General features: G+C 43.5%; 1 protein-coding gene across 3 annotated transcripts in view; it reads right to left on the bottom strand.

The window, feature by feature from the left end:
- Nucleotides 1-18845, bottom strand: part of myo16 (myosin XVI) — an 878535-nt gene that overhangs the window by 662690 nt on the left and 197000 nt on the right. For all 3 annotated transcript variants that reach the window (XM_068034136.1, XM_068034135.1, XM_068034137.1), the window contains one exon: nt 8865-8973. In XM_068034136.1, coding sequence (XP_067890237.1) covers nt 8865-8973 — 109 coding nt within the window. The remainder of the gene's footprint in view (nt 1-8864; nt 8974-18845) is intronic.

Genomic DNA, 18845 nt, shown 5'->3' with positions numbered 1-18845 from the left:
TTATTGAGTGCCTATGAGTTGTGGTTGGACTTTGATAAATTTCGAAAAATGGATGGTTCTTCCATAGAAGAATATATTATGGTGTTTAACCGACTATATGCAAGGTTGCAGTGATTCTACTTGGAAATTCCTAAATCAGTACTTGCCTTCAAATTGTTGCATTGTGCGAGGATATCGAACATGGATCGGCTCTTGGTATTAACCGTAGTTAGATTCAAAGAAAGAGATATGCTTTTTAATCAGATGTCTGACGTCCTGAAAGATTTTGGGGAAAACATTCCTTTCCGGTCGCTTTCATGGAGCAAATGGGCTCTTCAGCGATGACACTGAACGTGGAGGATACAATGCTAGCAGCATTTCAAGGCTGTTCAAATATGGGGCCCAAATGTCAATATGAAAGGAGAGTCACAAACAAAACGAATGAGGATAGAGACCCTTTTGGTAGCTATAACAGATGGCAGGAATTGGGCAATTATGGCAGAAGATGAACCCCAGGACCCACCAAGGGGTGGTCAGCAGGTGTTTCAGATGTGACTCAAAATATCATTATGCTATGCGTTGCATTGTCCAGAAAGGAATAACACGGTTTTTGAGATGACACATGATGTGGAAGGTTCAGAAGGCGAGGATGACGCTACTGATCAATCAGAAGGAGTTGCATTGGTCATGAGTAACTTCAGTCCGGTAATGAGTGTCCGAGTTGCAGATTCATTCAATTATGCAGTACTAGACAGTGGGTGTACATCCACGATATGTACAGTGGACTGTTTCAGGTGTTACATGGATTCTTTAAGTCAGAAAGACTGAAGTAAGGTCAAAGAATATGAACGTTTTCAGGTTTGGGGATGTCAACATGTTGAAATTACGAAAAAGAGTGGTAATTCCATGTAAAATAGCAGGGATAAACAATGTTGTTAGTTCTGATGTAGTATCCAGTGAAATACCTTTGCTGTTAAATAAACCATCTACGAAAAAGGCTCAGATGGAATTGGATATGGAACTTGATAAGGCGATTGTCTTTGGGAAATCTGTAGCTTTGCAGTTTACATATTGGGACATTATTGAATTTCTTTAGCGAGACCTAACAGGATGTTAAAGAGGTATTTATGGCGGCCGGGGATAGGGATTTAAAGGAGAAATGGCAAATTATTTCAAAATTACGTCAACAGTTTGCACATCCATCTTGCCATAGGTTGAAGATTCTGTTAAAAGTTGCAGTGGTAATAGATGATGACTACATTAAGCTTATTGAGGATATCAGTAAAAAATGTGATATCTGTAAAAAATACAGCAGGATTCCATCACGACCCATAGTGAATCTCCCATTAGCAAGGGACTTTAATGAAACCGTAGCGATGGACTTGAACATATAGGATAAAGACAAATACATTTTTCTTCTACACTTTATAGACATAGCGACTAGATTCAGTCTGTCAACGGTAATTTACAGTAAAGACAAAAAAGTAACAGTGGACAAGATAATGGAAAGGTGGATAGGAACGGGACTGGGAGCACCGGCTCGATTTCTAACTGACAACGGAGGAGAATTTGCCAATGATGAGTTCAGGAGTATGTGTGAAAATATGAATATTGTAGCAATGCACACGGCAGCAGAACATCTTTTTAGTAATGGGATTTGTGAGAGAAATCACGTCGCGATTGACGAAATGCTCTGAAAAATTTAGCCAAACAGCCAAATTGTAAATTGACGACTGCATGGAGTGGGCAGCACATGTGAAAAACACACTTCAAATGGTTTGGGGCTACAGCCCCGATCAGTTAGTTTACAGAAGGAATCCAAAAATACCTTTGGTAATGTGGGATCATGCCCCGCCTTTAGAGGGGACTACAATTAGTTCAATTTTTGCAGAACATTTGAATGCCATGCATGCAGGGAGAACAGCATTTATTAAGGTGGAGGTTTCAGAAAAAATCAGGAGAGTTTTGAGGTATCAGATCAGGCCATCAGAAAAGAATTTTAATACCGTGGACATGGTGTATTACAAAAGTGAAGGGCAGAAAAAATGGAGAGGCCCAGGAAAAATTATAGGCACTGATGGCAAAATGTTAATTTAGCAACATGGAAACCAAACCATTAGAGTACATTGCTCGCGGCTTATTGGCACTGATTATACATTGACAGAATCTGAACAAATGATGGACACTGATGATGCACTATGCATTTTGCATGCACATATGACAGACCTTTATGAGCAACAGATTGTGGCAGATAACGGACTAACTGAGAGTGGACCAAGTGATAGCGAAGATCAAGATAAGGCCATTTATTCCAAAGGTTAACTACCGAAAGTTGGAACTAGAGTGACATATATGACAGAAAGGGCTAGTGAATGGCAGGAAAGGCCACAGGAAAATACAAACATTGGCTAAATGTGCAAGACAAGGGACAGGATATCAGACCCATAGAATGGTAGAAGGAAGTGAAAAGGTGGAAGGCCAGAAAACATAGTGTAAATTCAGACAATGGGCCTGAAGATGATCTCAGTCTAAGGAAAACGTCATGAACTTGTGAAAGAAAGTCTGGTCATAAGAGGGACAGGTCGAGTAGTAGCAGTCCAGAAAGGGATAGGAAATATTGTAGGGGATGTGATTTCACAAGAGCAAGGATCAGAGAGCAGGCGAGGAGCGCCACAAGAACTAGGAGCTCTTACAATTGAGAAGCTCGAATGGCTACTAACAGGTTAGAAGGTAAGTTGGTAAAGGATGCAAAACAAAAAGATCTTGACAGTTGGAGAGAGTTTGGTGTATACAGGGAGGTGCCAGATAGAGGACAACCAACAATGCGCCATCGATGGATCTGTCCAGAGAAAGTACTTCCCAATGGTATGTATAAAGCTAAGGCCAGAGTTGTAGCTCGGGGATTTGAGGAATGACCAGGTGACCAAGCAGTTAGAGTGGACTCCCCAACAGCAGGAAAAGTAAGTTTGAGGATTTACCTAGCATTTTTAGCAACATAGTCATGGGAATGTAAGTCCATTGACATCAAAGCAGCATTTTTGCAAGGGGAGAAATTTCAAAGGGAAGTATTTTTAAAGCTACCTAAAGAAGTTGGAGATATAGAGGGTAAATTATGGAAGTTAAATAAGTGTGTTTATGGGCTAGAGGATGCATCCAGGTTGTGGTATTTTTTAGTTGGGTCCGTCCTGCTAAAAGCTGGCTATGCACACAAACGAGACCGGATGCTTGCTGTGATGTATTAGAATTGAGCACCATGCTGAAACATGCTACTATTGGGGAAGTACTGAAAGCAAATAAGACATTGAAGAAATTGAGTTTTGACAAATGTAGACTCAAGTTTCCAGTCTTGGGTGACCCAGAAGAAATTAAATTAGTCATTTTTAGTGACGCCTCACATGCTAATCTTCCTGATGGTTATTCGAGTGCAGCAGGATTATATTTTTGGTGGGAAGAAATTATAAATATTGTTCATTAGCTTGGGAATTGAAGAAAATAAAGAGGATAGTTAAAAGCACCTTAGCTGCTGAGACACTTACACTGATAGAAATAATAGATATGTGTATGTATTTATTCAGTATTTTAAAGGAACTCTTATATAAGGGGCAATCAGAGAAAAGTTTTCCGATAGAATGCTATATAGATAACCATTGTCTCTGGGACAATGCTCATTCGACAAAAATGTCACGGAAAAGAGGTTGAGGATTGATCTCGCGAGTATAAAAGAAATAGAGTCATAGAGTCGTACAGCATAGAAACAGGCCCTTCGGCCCACTGCGTCCATGCCGCCCATAATGCCTATCTATACTAATCCCACCTGCCTGCATTAATTCCATATCCCTCAATGCCTTGCTCATTCAAGTACCTGTCCAGATGCCTCTTAAATGTCGCTACTGTTCCTGCCTCCACCACCTCCTCAGGCAGCTCATTCCAGATACCCACTATTCTTTGTGTGAAAAATTTACCCCTTTGTCCCCTTTAAACCTCCTCCCTCTCACCTTAAATCTATGCCCTCTAGTTTTAGTCACCCCTGCCATGGGAAACAGACACTGGCTATCTACCCTATCTATGCCTCTCATCATTTTATATACCTCTATCATGTCCCCTCTCAGCCTCCTTCGCTCCAGGGAAAACAGACCCAGTGTATCCAATCTCTCTTTATAACTCAAGCCCTCCAAACCAGGCAACATCCTTGTGAATCTTTTCTGCACCCTCTCTAGCTTAATCACATCTTTCCTGTAGTGCGGCGACCAGAACTGCACACAGTACTCCAAATGCAGCCTAACCAACGTTATGTACAACTGTAACATGACGTCCCAGATCTTGTACTCAATGCCTCGACTGATGAAGGCAAGCATGCCATATACCTTCTTCACCACCCTGTTTACCTGTGTTGCCACTTTCAGGGAACTATGTACTTGCACCCCAAGGTCTCTCTGCTCAAGAACACTCCCCAGGGCCCTGCCATTCACTGTATATGTCCTGCCCTGGTTTAACTTCCCAAAATGCATCACTTCACACTTGTCTGCGTTAAATTCCATTTTCCACTCCCTTGCCCACTTTCCCAGTTGATCTATATCCTGTTGTAACCTTAGACAACCTTCTTCACTGTCCACGATACCACCAATGTTGGTGTCATCTGCAAACTTACTAATCATGCCCCTTACATTCACATCCAAGTCATTAATATATATGACAAACAACAGAGGGCCCAGCACTGATCCCTGTGGCACACCACTGGTCACCGGCCTCTAATCTGAAAAACAACCCTCCACTACCACCCTCTGCCTCCTATCACCAAGCCAATTTTGTATCCAATTTGCTAGCTCACCCTGGATCCCAAATGTTGGAAAGAAAAAAATTTCCAAAATAAAATGGATTGACACAAGTCATCAGTTGTCACATTGTTTTATGAAGAAAGGTGCTTGTTCAAAGAAATTGTTGGATGTCCTCAAAGAGGGCCATCTTCTGTTATGATGAGTTAAGAAAATGTGGATTTTTTTTTCTGTTAAGATCGCTTTGTAATTATTTAAACAAGATTTATTTTGTTTAAAAGCGGGGGGGATGGAATATACAGTATGTTAATGGCTGGTGCTGTTGAAGGTTAATGGTATAATAATGTAAGAAACAGAAAAATGTATTATTATTTGTCTCCTTTTTCATTTTATATGTATGTATTTAAAGAAAAGAGGGGAATCTGTTATTGTCTAATAAGTTCTGTTAATGGATGTTAAATACCTAGTAGTTGAATGTAATAGGGTGAAAGGTGTTGGGTATTGCTCGGAGTGGAAAAGTAAGCTCTGCGCAAGCAGTGAACAGTCTCCACCAAAGCATCCTAGTCTCAGTGTCTTCTTCACAAACAGGCTTGGACATTTCTCTAACAGCACTAAATTCATTTATTGGGTCATCTGGGTGCTATTGAACAAGTTTGTCTACTTTTCATGTGCCTCACAACACAACTACTTCTTTTCACCACTCTGGCAGGTGTATTGTTGATGTCTACTCTTAAAAGATGGATACCGCATTGTGGCACCAGTGGCGGGGATCTGGGGATCTGAGACTGCTTTGTGCCCATGCCTTTTGATGTTGGATAATGGTGGATGAAGGAAACCTCCAGCTGCATTTTCATGGCTGCCAATGGGAGTTCGCAGTTGAGGATCATAGCTGTGTAACAGTTTTGTATGCTGGAAAGTGAGTTGTGTGATTGTCAGCTGCAAGGGCTCGAGGGAGATCTGGCGAAGTGCTGCTGAATCAGCATAGCCTTTGCTGTCATGTCAGCCTGCCATTCATCCTGAGGTGTCAGATGGCATGGCTAGGCATCCTCTGCTTCCTGGTCGCCAGCCGCCTCAGGAGCGAGACGCTCCTCCTCCTGTTCCTCTTCCCAGTCCTCTTCTGAGGTGGAGTGGCATTCCAGCTCCTCCTCTTCATCCATCTCCAGGAGTCTTCCCAGTGTCATGTTGTGCAGGGCGCAGCAGACGACCATGATATGCAAAACTCTGGCTGGTTCATACTGGAGGATACCAGCCGAATAGTAAAGGCAATGGAAGCGTGTCTTCAGGATGCCAATGATCTGTTCAATGCAGGTCTGTGTTAGGAGATGGCTCAGGTTATAGTGCCTCGCCATCCATGTCGAGGTTTCAGACGAGCATCAGGAGCCACTTCCTTAGGAGAGAACCCTTATCCCCCAGAAGCCACCACGGTGTCTGGATGTGGGCCTGAAGAGGTGCGGCACCTGGGACACTCGCAAGATGAAGGAGTCATGAAAGCTGCCCAGGAACCAGGCGCAGACCTGCACGATTCACTTCCTGTGATCACAGACCAGCTGGACATTCAATGAATGGGAGCCTTTTCTGTTCAGGAATCTGACTGGTTGGTTTGTCGGTGCCTCGATGGCTATGTGGGTGCAATCGATGATGCCCTGGACCTGAGGGAATCCATCGATGGTGGCAAAGCCCAAAGCCCTCTGTGCCAGCGCTGACCCATCTATGTCATAGTGGATATAGTCCCCTTCCCTCGGGAATATGGCATCTGTGACCTGCCTGATGGCTTGATGAGCTGCCGACTGCGAGATGCTACCTGGTCTGCAGCTGATCCCTGGGACGACCCAGTTGAATAGAAATTCTGGGCGATGGTGACCTTGATGGCTACAGATAAAGGAGTGCCCTGGGGGCCATGGGGCCTCAAGTCATTGTGAATCAATGCACAAAGGTCCATGACCATCAGCCTGGATTGGCACAGCCTCTTTCAGCACTGGTGCTCTGTCATTTGCAGGCAGCTGACTCTTGGGTGGTAGACCCAATGCTTAGGGTAGTGCCTTCTTCCCCTTGCAACTCCCTGCTGTACTCATTTGTCCTTCTGCTGTCCAGGAGCTTGCATCTGCTGTAACTCATCCTGGCTGCCCTGTCTAATGCCAAGGTAGCCTGTTCCCATCTGACCTCCCTCAGCTGGGATTTGTGCATTCATCAGGTCTTCCCCTGCCAAGTTCAGCTGCCCCAGTGATGCCAGTGGGCTCACTTCCCTCTCCAGATTCCTGCCACTCTCCACCGAGAAAAACAAGTCTTACAGCTGCAGCAATGACTATCCTGAGGCACTTTATGATGCAGCTGAGCTTTATTTTGTGCCTCTGCATTATGTTAATCAGTCCTTTTCCTTAGCCCTCATGACCTTCCACATTGTTCATATCTTCAGAACCCTGTCATCATACAAGGAGTCTTCCCCATTCCCAGTCTTTAATAATTGTGCACTGCTGATGACAATCCCGTTAATGAGCTCAACAGGCACTTAATTGGAGGTGTGTGGAGTTGCTGTTCCCTCCCTCCCAGCAGCCCTTTGAAAATAGCTTCACGTGCTGGAGGCGGTGAGGCCCAGTGCCGACCTCCGAGAGCACAATATTCAGTGGGCCTTGAAAATCTGGCCCATACTGTCTGAAAACATGAAGACAAGAAACTGAACATGTTTAAAAAATGTTTATTTAGCTGGCCAAAATGGTCCAAAGTGTTTTGAAAAACTGCGAGAGAGTGACACAAACTGACGTTGATTGATGATGTCAGTGTTTGCCTTCTTTTGAAATGCAGAGAAACTAGATATTATCCAAGCAACAGTTTGGAAGAAGTTAGTAATTTAAGGGACTTGGATTGTTTAATTGTCCTATGGTTTTAAAATGTGTGTGTGACCAGGAAAGGACACTGTTATCATGTTTGCTGATAAAGATCTTGAAGGCATCTGAAACATCCATGTTGGGTGATGAAATTACTGAAGGAAATGTGAACATATGCTGAACATCAAGGCAGTTTCAACAAAAAATTAAATACCTCATAAGACATTTGTAGCTTAAGATGGATTTCAATAGCATAGTGCGATCTTGTCAATAAAACATCCTGCCCACCTTGGAAAGAAAGGTATAAAAATCACTGCAAACAGTGACTTGGTGCTTATGCCAAGTAACTTGGTCAGTTGCTGAAGAGTACAATCAATGGGAGGTGAGCACTCGCTGGGTGATCGTATTTTTAACTCCTTGTAATGTACTTGTGACTAGCGGGTGTATTGTATTGTTAACTGGTCTTACAACCAAACACAGTAAAGACGTTAGTGTTTAATTTAGGCTTTGAGTGTTGTTTCATTATTCCTTGTAATTCTCGTATCCAAGCGGTAGAATAGCCTGTCAAGGTGTAGAAGGTTATGTTCTACAGCACCAACTTCTCTCACCTTAATCAGCATGAAGAAAACATAAAGGGGAAGCTTATCATGCTGACAATATAAAAAGGCAACTTGTATTCAGAAGATTGTAGCCAAACCAGATCAGAATTAACAAGTGGAAAATACAGCTCTGATTTTTGTACTGGCCCAATTATTGACTAAGCTGATGTGATTCTACAAACCACCGATACATATTACCACACAGATAATTGTTTTTGATATATTTGTGATAGGAACTTGAGTTCTTTCATCCTTTTTATTCTCACACCCTCCTTCCCTATTATACATCAAACCACAAACAACATGGTAGCAGAGAAGTATACAACAACATTTGAACACTGATAGCATGTACACATGCGCCCAAGGTGGTGGGTGTGGGGCAGATTCACACATCCGCCTGAATACTGCCGTACTTTTTTTTAAAAAGGGATAGGATTATCTGCACCAGGAATTGGGGAAAGCTCATAATTAGCCTGAAACTATCTACTATCAGTCACTCAAGGTTTTTCACATAGGACAATTGTGTATTATCCTGACTGGTTTATTACATCTCGATTTTAAACTTTGCTAAGCAAAATAAATTGAAATATTTCACACCACACAAATAACATAAAACAATTCCATAGAGAAAATTAATCTAATGATTTAACTGCAACTAACTACTGTTAGGAAAGTAATGCACAATTATATACCATTATCTTCGAGATGTCTGAGAAGGATAGAACTCGACTCTGTGCCTTCCATTGTGTAATCCAAAGCAATATTTCCATTGATATCTTGCAGTAATACATTAGCTCCAGCCTGAGAAAAGAACATGAAAGACACATATCAAACTTTATTAGCATATATCCCTGTATGACAATATTTTTAATATTTGGTCAGCTATTACAGCTGATTATTTTTTCTTTATATCAGTTCATTTAATAATATACTCTATTTTGTAACTATAGTTTTGGCGATTTATTTCAAAATTTAATGTTACTTTGCTTGTCGATCTCTTCACCCACCACTGGCAGCCATGGCTTGAACCACCTAAGTGTCATGTACAGGAATTCCTTCCCTAAATCACATCACCACTTCACCTCCTTCTCCTCCTTGAAGATCCTCCTTAAAACCAACCACTTTAACCATCCCTCCTAACTTTCTGTTGTGAAATGTTTTGAGACGTTTTTCTATGTTAAAGGTGCGGCATAAGTACAAGCTATGGTTGGTTGCAGCTCATCTACCCAATTTCTAAGTCTGTTCTTGGAATTTTTTTTTTAAATTCATTCCTGGGATTTGACATCACTGGCTAGGCCAGCATTTGTTGCCCATCTCTAATTGCCCTTGAAAAGGTGGTAGTGAGCCTCCGCCTTGAACCGCTGCAGTCCATGTGGGGTAGGTACACCCACAGTGCTGTGAGGAGGGGAGTTCCAGGATTTCGACCCAGCAACAGTGAAGGAACCGCAATATAGTTCCAAGTCAGGATGGTGTGCGGCTTGGAGCGGAACTTGCAGGTGGTGGCATTCCACTACATCTGCAGCCCTTGTCGTTCTAGGTGGTCGAAGTCATGGGTTTGGAAGGTGCTTTCAGAAGAGCCTTGGTGATTTTCTACAGTGCATTTTGTAACTGGTACACACTGCTGCTACTGTGTGTGAAGGTGGATGGGTGCCAATCAAGCGGGCTGCTTTGTCCTGGATGGTGTAGAGCTTTTTGAGTGTTGTTGAAGTTGCACTCATCCAGGCAAGTGGAGAGTATTCCATCACACTCCTGACTGTGCCTTGTGGATGGTGGACAGGCTTGGGGAGTCAGGAGGTGATTTACTCACCACAGGATTCCTAGCCTCTGACCTGCTCTTGTAGACATAGTATTTATACGGCTACTTCTGTTCAGTTTCTGGTAACACACCAGGATGTTGATATTGTGGGATTCAGCGACGGTAATGCCATTGAATGGCAAGGGGAGATGGTTGGATTATCTCTTGTCGGAGATGGTCATTGCCTGGCATTTGTGTGGCGTGAATATTACTTGCCACCCATCAGCCCAAGCCTGGATGTTGTCCAAGTCTTGCTGCATTTGGACTCGGACTGCTTCAGTATCTGAGGAACCATGAATGGTGCTGAACGTTGTGCAATCATCAGCGAACATCCCCACGTCTGACCTTATGATGAAGGGAAGGTCATTGATGAAGCAACTGAAGATGGTTGGGCCAAGGACATGACCCTGAGGAACTCGTGCAGTGAAGCCCTGGAGCATAGATGATTAACCCCACCAACCACAACCATATTCTTTTGTCCCAGGTATGACTTCAACCAGCAGAGAGTTTTCCACCTGCTTCCCATTGACTCCAGTGTTGCTAGGGCTCCTTGATGCCATACTCGATCAAATGCTACTTTGATGTCAAGGGCAGTCACTCTCACCTCACCCCTTGAGTTCAGCTCTTTTGTTATTTGTTGTCAAATATTCTTCACAGTCTTTTACACACAAGTCCTCAAAAAATATTAACAACAGAAGCACATTCATGACACCATCAACAGTTCTGATGGTACAAATGTGTCCTCAGTACCTTGCTCTATGGCAGCGAGGCCTGGACAACGCATGTCAGCCAAGAGCGACGTATCAATTCATTCCATCTTCGCTGCCTCCGGAGAATACTTGGCATCAGGTGGCAGGACCGTATCTCCAACACAGAAGTCCTCGAGGCGGCCAACATCCCCAGCTTATACACACTACTGAGTCAGCGGCTCTTGAGATGGCTTGGCCATGTGAGCCGCATGGAAGATGGCAGGATCCCCAAGGACACATTGTACAGTGAGCTCGCCACTGGTATCAGACCCACCGGCCGTCCATGTCTCCGCTTTAAAGACGTCTGCAAACGCGACATGAAATCCTGTGACATTGATCACAAGTCGTGGGAGTCAGTTGCCACCATTCGCCAGAGCTGGCGGGCAGCCATAAAGGCGGGGCTAAAGTGTGGCGAGTCGAAGAGACTTAGCAGTTGGCAGGAAAAAAGACAGAGGCGCAAGGGAAGAGCCAACTGTGTAACAGCCCCGACAATCAAATTTTTCTGCAGCACCTGTGGAAGAGCCTGTCACTCCAGAATTGGCCTTTATAGCCACTCCAGGCACTGCTCTACACACCACTGACCACCTCCAGGCGCTTACCCATTGTCTCTCGAGATAAGGAGGCCAAAGACAAAAAGACAATTCACAATGGACTTGCTTCATTACTGGATGTAGGATCTTCCTAGGCGTGAAAAGATATATACAGGTTTAAAATCTTTTCGCAAAGTGATACTATATTTGGTCTTAAATCTTCCTAGACCAGTAAATAATTTCAGAAAGTTTTTTTGGAAGTGACTCTTGGAGCCTTGCTGCTTAACTTCTTCCACTTTCCTGATAAGATGAAGGTCTATATAAGCTCTTCTGCTTCAAAGAGGGCATTTTTGATTCTGTGGGGAATACAGCGTTTCCAATGTCTCCATTCCCTTGTACAGGAGTGTTGACTATATAGTTCTCTTGACTTTTCGTTCAATCCCTCCTGGACCGTGTAACTGAGTTTTTGTTGGTTGCAACCAATGCATTGATAACCACAGTTCGTTGTCTGATAAAACTGTTACACTAGCTCCAGTGACTAGTTTAAAGTTGGTGATATGTCCGTTGACAGATATATCTACAGTCCAGAATGCATAATTAGGATCATTGATCTCACCGAGGAAGTTTTCTGATTTCTCTTCTGATGGAGATTGTTTAACTTCCTTAATAGCTCTATGCGTGAAGACTTTTCTTTTAGAACCTGTGGAAGTGGAGGTTTTAATTAGGCGCATCTTTCCAAAGTGGACAACTTTCTTGCAGTGAAAGCATTCTGTTTTATTTGCAGGACAATGTTCGTGCCTGTGGGTCTTTTTGGTGCCACAGCGCTGGCAGGGTTTCATGGCACCTTGCACTTTCCCTCCCAAGTGTATCTTCTTTTCTGGTGCTTGTTTTATAGGCCTGTGCTTAAGGAACTGTTTGGTCACTGGAGGTTTCCAGAACCAAGGTTTTTCTTCACCTCTCAGGATTGATCTGTTCTGCTTACAGACCTCTGCTTTTCTCACCAGCTGTATTACTTTGTCTAGGGCGAGGTCTTCCTTAGACTGCAATAAATCTATAATATCTGCGACAATGCAGTCTCGGATTAATTCTGCTTTTAATTCACCGTATTCGCATCCCGTAAAGATCATTAATAAAAGCATCTACCGGTTCACCTGGTTTCTGGGAACAGCACAACAGCATCTGACCATGAAAGCTCCATGCAAAAACATGGATGAATCTCTTCGCTTTCCAGATGTTGGTGGCTATGCTGTGCATTTCCTGCATTTTTATTTTTCCCCATCACCTTTACTGGATGGTGTTGTGCCTGACACATTTTGCTGTTAACTACTTATGAAGAATTCCCATTTGCAATGGAAGAAACACTAATCCAAAGTCTTGTAGAGCCCTGTCTGGAGCAGATTTGAGAGGCCAGAGTAACCTCAAACAAACATATGTGATTCTACAAACAAGCTAATGTAGTTCGTTATTGCAATCTATTGGGTATTATATGCATTAAATTAAGGAACAAGCTCTCAAGACTAAGATAGCTCCTCTGTTGTGTTAACTTACTCTTCGGTGCAGACTTTTGGAGACTATCTTACTGTAACTTTTGTTCATGTGGTCAGACATTTGAAATCACCATGGACAATGGGAAGCCCTTCCTGAAGGCACTCCAGAATATTTGAATCTACTGTCTCCTCCCTACCATTCTTAGGCAAAATATATATTGGGTACTAAATGCAAATCCCTGGTAGTATAACTGCAGTGGGGGTAGCAGAATCAGGACTGAAGGAACTATCAGCATCGGCATCATTAGATTTGCAATTTCCATTGTCTCATGGGAGCCCAGCCCTCCTTCCAGTGACCAGCTTCAAATTAAGTCACAGATGTCCTTTCCTTAATACTAACACAAATTATTATCTGCAGCTTTGCTTCTCTCACTCAGTGCTGATTTATGAAGGTACATATTTTAGGCAAGATGCTAAATCAAGGGCCTCTTTGCCTTTTCAGGTGAATGTAAAAGATTTCATGGCACTATTGAAAGGGGACAGGGAGTTCTGCCATGACCTGACGACCATTTCTCCCAGCACTACCACCACCAAATGGTTATTCTTCTAATTTTCTGTTTGTGAAATCCTGCTGTGTGCAAATTTGCTTTTGTTTTTGCCTAAATAGTAGTGATTGCACTGCAATGGTGAAGCACTTTGGAATAAAAACAGAAAATGATGGAAATACTCAGCAGATCAGTCAGCCTCTATGGAGAGAGAAGCAAAGTTACATTTCAGGTTGGAGAAAGTCAGAGATATAGCAGCTTTTAAGCAAGCATATGTGCAGGGAAAGGGGAGGAGAGGAAAGAACAAAAGGAAGGTTTGTGATAGGGTGGAAGGCAGGAGAGATTAAATTGGAAAAAGGACGACGGTGCAAGGCAAAAGGGAGTGATAATGGAACAAGTAAAGAAACAAAAGATGGGCTGAGAGTAAGTGTAAGTGGGAAACGACGTGTCTCCTGGCGCCGCAAAGCATGTGCAGAATGATCGCCGACGTCATCCATGCGTCCAAACATTTGCGCCTGCCAACGTCACCACGTAATGATGTCTAAGCTTGCTTCACCCCACAATGGCCACAAATTACTGTTTCCATCCCCCCCACAGAACCCCACTCTCTCCACAAGCATTGCATTCTGTTTCCCACTCCCTTCCGCGATCACTGTTGTTCTCTCCTGCTCCTGAGTGCTTGTCGCTTCCTTCCTGCCTTGCCGCCTGGAGAAGCGGTGCGGCAGGATGGGGGCACAAGTTGCTGTGGGGGTGGGGGGGCGGGTGGTGGCGAACGAATGCGGTGAGAGCAGTGAGGGGAGGAGCAGTGAGGTGGGGAACAAGTGGTGAACAGATGGATGCGTCAAAAGGGAATGGCAAAGAGATGGGCACAGAAGGGAGCAGCAAAGAGAAGCGCCGATCGCGGGAGGGAGCAATAAACTGAATTTTTTTAAAATTCATTCATCGGATTTGGCGACGCTGGCCAGGCCAGCATTTATTGCCCATCCCTACTTGCCCTTGAGAAGGTGGTGGTGAGCTGCCTTCTTGAACCGCTGCAGTCCATTTGGGATAGGTATACCCACAGTGCTGTTAGGAAGGGAGTTCCAGGATTTTGACCCAGCGACAGTGAAGGAACGGTGATATAGTTCCAAGTCAGGATGGTGTGTGACTTGAAGGGGAACTTGCAGGTGGTGGTGTACCCATGTATTTGCTGCCCTTGTCCTTCTAGTTGGTAGAGGTCGTGGGTTTGGAAGGTGCTGTCTAAGCAGCCTTGGTGCATTGCTGCAGTGAATCTTGTAGATGGTAAACACTGCTGCCACTGTGTGTCGGTGGTGAAGGGAGCGAATGTTTGTAGAATGGGTGCCAATCAAGTGGGCTGCTTTGTTCTGGATGGTGTCGAGCTTCTTGAGTGTTGTTGGAGTTGCACCCATCCAGGCAAGTGGAGAGTATTCCATCACACTCCTGACTTGTGCCTTGTAGATGGTGGACAGGCTTTGGGGAGTCAGGAGGTGAGTTACTCGCCTCAGGATTCCTAGCCTCTGACCTGCTCTTGTAGCCACGGTATTTATATGGCTACTCCAGTTCAGTTTCTGGTCAATAGTAACACCTAGGATGTTGATAGTGGGGGATTCAGCGATGGTAATGCTGTTGAATGTCAAGGGGAGATGGTTAGATTCTCTCTTGTTGGAGATGGTCATTGCCTGGCACTTGTGTGGCACGAATGTTACTTGCCACTTATCAGCCCAAGCCTGGATATTGTCCAGGTCTTGCTGCATTTCTGCATGACAGCTTCGGTATTTGAGCAGTCATGACTGGTGCTGAACATTGTGCAATCATCTGCGAACATCCCCACTTCTGACTTTATGATTGAAGGAAGGTCATTGATGAAGCAGCTGAAGATGGTTGGGCCGAGGACACTACCCTGAGGAACTCCTGCAGTGATGCCCAGGAGCTGAGGTGATTGACCTCCAACAACCACAACCATCTTCCTTTGTGCTATGTACTACTCCAACCAGTGGAGAGTTTTCCCCCTGATTCCCACTGACTCCAGTTTTGCTTGGGCTCCTTGATGCTATACTCGGTCAAATGCTGCTTTTGATGTCAAGGGCAGTCACTCTCACCTCACCTCTTGAGTTATCTCTTTTGTCCATGTTTGAACCAAGGCTGTAATGAGGTCAGGAGCTGAGTGGCCCTGGCGGAACCCAAACTGAGCACAAGTGTCACTTGATGACACCTTCCATCACTTCACTGATGATTGAGAGTAGACCGATGGGATGGTAATTGGCCAGGTTGGTCTTGTCCTGCTTTATGTGTACAGGAATATACCTGGGCAATTTTCCACATTGCCAGGTAGATGCCTGTGGGCAGCATAATGCCGTAGCTGTAGGGGATTCAATAATTAGGGCAACAGATATCATTCTTTGTAAGCAGAATCAAGAGTGCCAAAATGATATGTTGCCTACCTGGTGTCAGGGTGAGAAATATCTCAAACAGTTTTCAAAGGATATTGGAGAGTGAGAGAGAGGGGGAGGATCCAATCCTTGTGATCCATGTTGGGATCAACAACATAGGGAAGAGTAAGCAAGAGGTTCTCTTTGGAGAGTACCAGGAACTAGGAGCTAAATTAAAGAACAGGGCCTCAAGGATTATACTCTCTGGATTATTACCTGAACCACATACCACATGCAAATAGGTGTAGGGATAAGTAGATTAAGAGGGAAAAATATGACTGAAGTGTTTTTGAAAGTGGCAGGGGCGATGGGGGGGGGGGGGGGGGGGGGGGGTGGTGGGGAGGCGGGATGGTGGTTCCATTTCTTGGGACACTAGCACTAGTACTGGGATAAGAAGTAATTGAAATGTTGGGATAGACTTGACCTGACCCAGGCTGGAACCAGGGGTCTAGCAGAAAAGATAATTGAATGATCATGAGAACTTTAAACAATTAAATGGTGGAGGGTTGGGGGATGGGGGGGTGGAGTGCAGAAGGGCTCATGCGGAAAAGGTAACAAATAATAACTTTAAAACGAATGAAAGGGAAGAAGTAGAATAACAGTGAGAAATTAGTTTTAGGCACATACAGATAAAGGGAAAAATAAAATATAAGGTCATAAGAACAAGGAGCAGGAGTAGGCAATTCATCCCCTCGAGCCTGCTCTGCCATTCAATACAATCGTGGCTGATCCCATCTCAGCCTCAACTCCACTTTCCTACCCACTCTCCATAACCCTTCAACCCTTTACTAATCAAAAAATCTGTCTATCTCCTCCTTAAATGTACTCAATATCCCAGCATCCACCGCACTCTGGGGTAATGAATTCCACAGACTCACGACCCTTTGAGAGAAGCAATTTCTCCTCATCTCTGTTTTAAATCTGCTAACCCTTATCCTAAAAATCTCGTTCTAGATTGCCCCACAAGAGGAAATATCCTCTGTATGTCTACTTTATCAATCCCCTGAATCATCTTCTATACCTCAATTAGATCTCCTCTCATTCTTCTAAACTCCAGAGAGTAAAGGCCTAAACTGCTCAATCTCTCTTCATCAGACAAACCCCTTATCCCTGGAATCAATCTAGTGAACCTCCTCTGAACTGCCTCCAATGCAACTACATCCCTTCTCAAGTAAGGGGACCAAAACTGTACGCAATACTCCAGGTGCGGTCTCACTAATGCCTTGTACAGTTGCAGCAACACTTCCCTACTTATATATTCTATTCCTTTAGCAAAAAATGCCAAAATTCCAATATGTAAAGTAATTAAACCAAGAAAAGGAAATAAGAAAAGTGTGAGTAAAACTTTAGAGAAGGACAGGTTAAGATGTGTGGCTGAAACAAGCATTCATCATACAAACACATATTGTATAAGGAACAAATTTAATGAATTGCAAACGCAAATTCAATGTGGTGGGTGCGACATGGTAGACATTACTGAGACATGGCTGCAAGATGGTGACCTAAAAACTAAATATACCAGGTTATGAGGTCTACAGGAAAGATAGGCAAAATGGTAAAGTAGGAGGAGTAACCTAGTGATTAAGGATGAAGTCACTTCAATGATAAGAACATAATAAATAGGAGCAGTAGGCCATATGGTCCATCGAACCTGCTCCGCCATTCAATTAGATCATGGCTGATCTTCTGCCTCAACTCCACTTTCCCACCCGCTCCCCTCTCTTGATTCCCTGAAAGATCAAAAATCTGTCTGTCTCAGCCTTGAATACACTCAATCCTCTGGGGCGGAGAATTCTAAAGACTCACAACCTTCTGAGTGAAGAAATTTCTCCATATCTCAGTCCAGATGATCAACCCCTTAACCTGAGGCTGTGTCCCCATGTTCTAGATTCCCCAGCCAGGGGAAACAACCTCTCGGTGTATACCCTGATAAGGGAGGATATAATAAGTGGTAAGCAGGCAGCGGAGATTTCAAGGGTAGAATTCAGAAATAGAAAAAGATTTGAGAGTGTCATGGGAGTTGTGTATATGTCCCCTGGTAGAGTTGTGAAGTGGTAGTGTGTAACCTCAGAGATTAGGCAAGCATGCAGCAAAGGCCAAATGGTTTTAGTGGGGGATTTTAACTCTCGTATAGTTTGGGGATAAACAGACAAGCATATTTCAGGAAGGTAGTGAATTTGTTGAGTTCATTCAGAAAAGTATTCCGCAACAATATAACCTAGCAGCAACAAGGGGGAATGTCATAATAAATCTAGTAAGGAATAATGAGCCAGATTTAGATACGAGTCTAATGGTGCGTGAGCATTTATCGAATAGCCATCGCAATATGATCAAGTTCAATGTAGTGTTTGAGAGGGAGAAACATAAAACACCTACTAAGATTTGAGAGTTAGGTAAGGCAGACTTCAATATAATGAGACAGAGACTGTCCACAGTAAACTGGGAAAATTTGTTAATGAGTAAAACGACAGAAGATCTGAAGGAAGTGTTCAAAAAAGTATTTGTGATACAGAACCAGTTAATATACCTGAGAGACAAGAGCTCGAATTGGCAAAAAAAAAAAATCCATGGACGACTGAAGAGGTAAGGGACAATATTAAACTAAAAGAAAAAGCATGCAAAAAATAGCACAGATGCTGGCAAGTGGGATAGAAGCAAAGGATGACAAAACAGATAGTGAGATCTATGAAGAAGGAATATGAAAATACATTTACAAGAGATATCAAAATCAACATAAAACATTTTTTGAATTATATTCGGAAAAAGAGAGTGGTCAGGAGTAATTTGAGCTCCTTGAACACTTTTTAATTTGTTCCTGGGATGTAAGCATTGCTGGCAAAACCAGAATTTATTGACCATCCCTAATTGCCCTTGAACTGAGTGGCTTGCTGGGCCCTCAGAGGGCATTTAAGAGTCAACCATATTGGTCTGGGTCTGGAGTCACATGGAGGCCAGACCAGGTAAGGATGGCAGATTTCCTTCCCTAAAGGACATTAATGAGCCAGATTGGTTTTACGACAATGGACAATGGTTTCATAGTCACCACTAAACTAGCTTTTAATTCCATATTTATTAATTGAATTCAAATTTCACCATCTATCGTAGTGGGACTTGAACCCTTGCCCCCAGAGCAGTAGC

This window comes from Heterodontus francisci, chromosome 6, assembly GCF_036365525.1.
Source record: "Heterodontus francisci isolate sHetFra1 chromosome 6, sHetFra1.hap1, whole genome shotgun sequence".
NCBI lineage: Eukaryota > Metazoa > Chordata > Chondrichthyes > Heterodontiformes > Heterodontidae > Heterodontus > Heterodontus francisci.
This window is presented reverse-complemented; position numbering and strand designations above follow the sequence as displayed.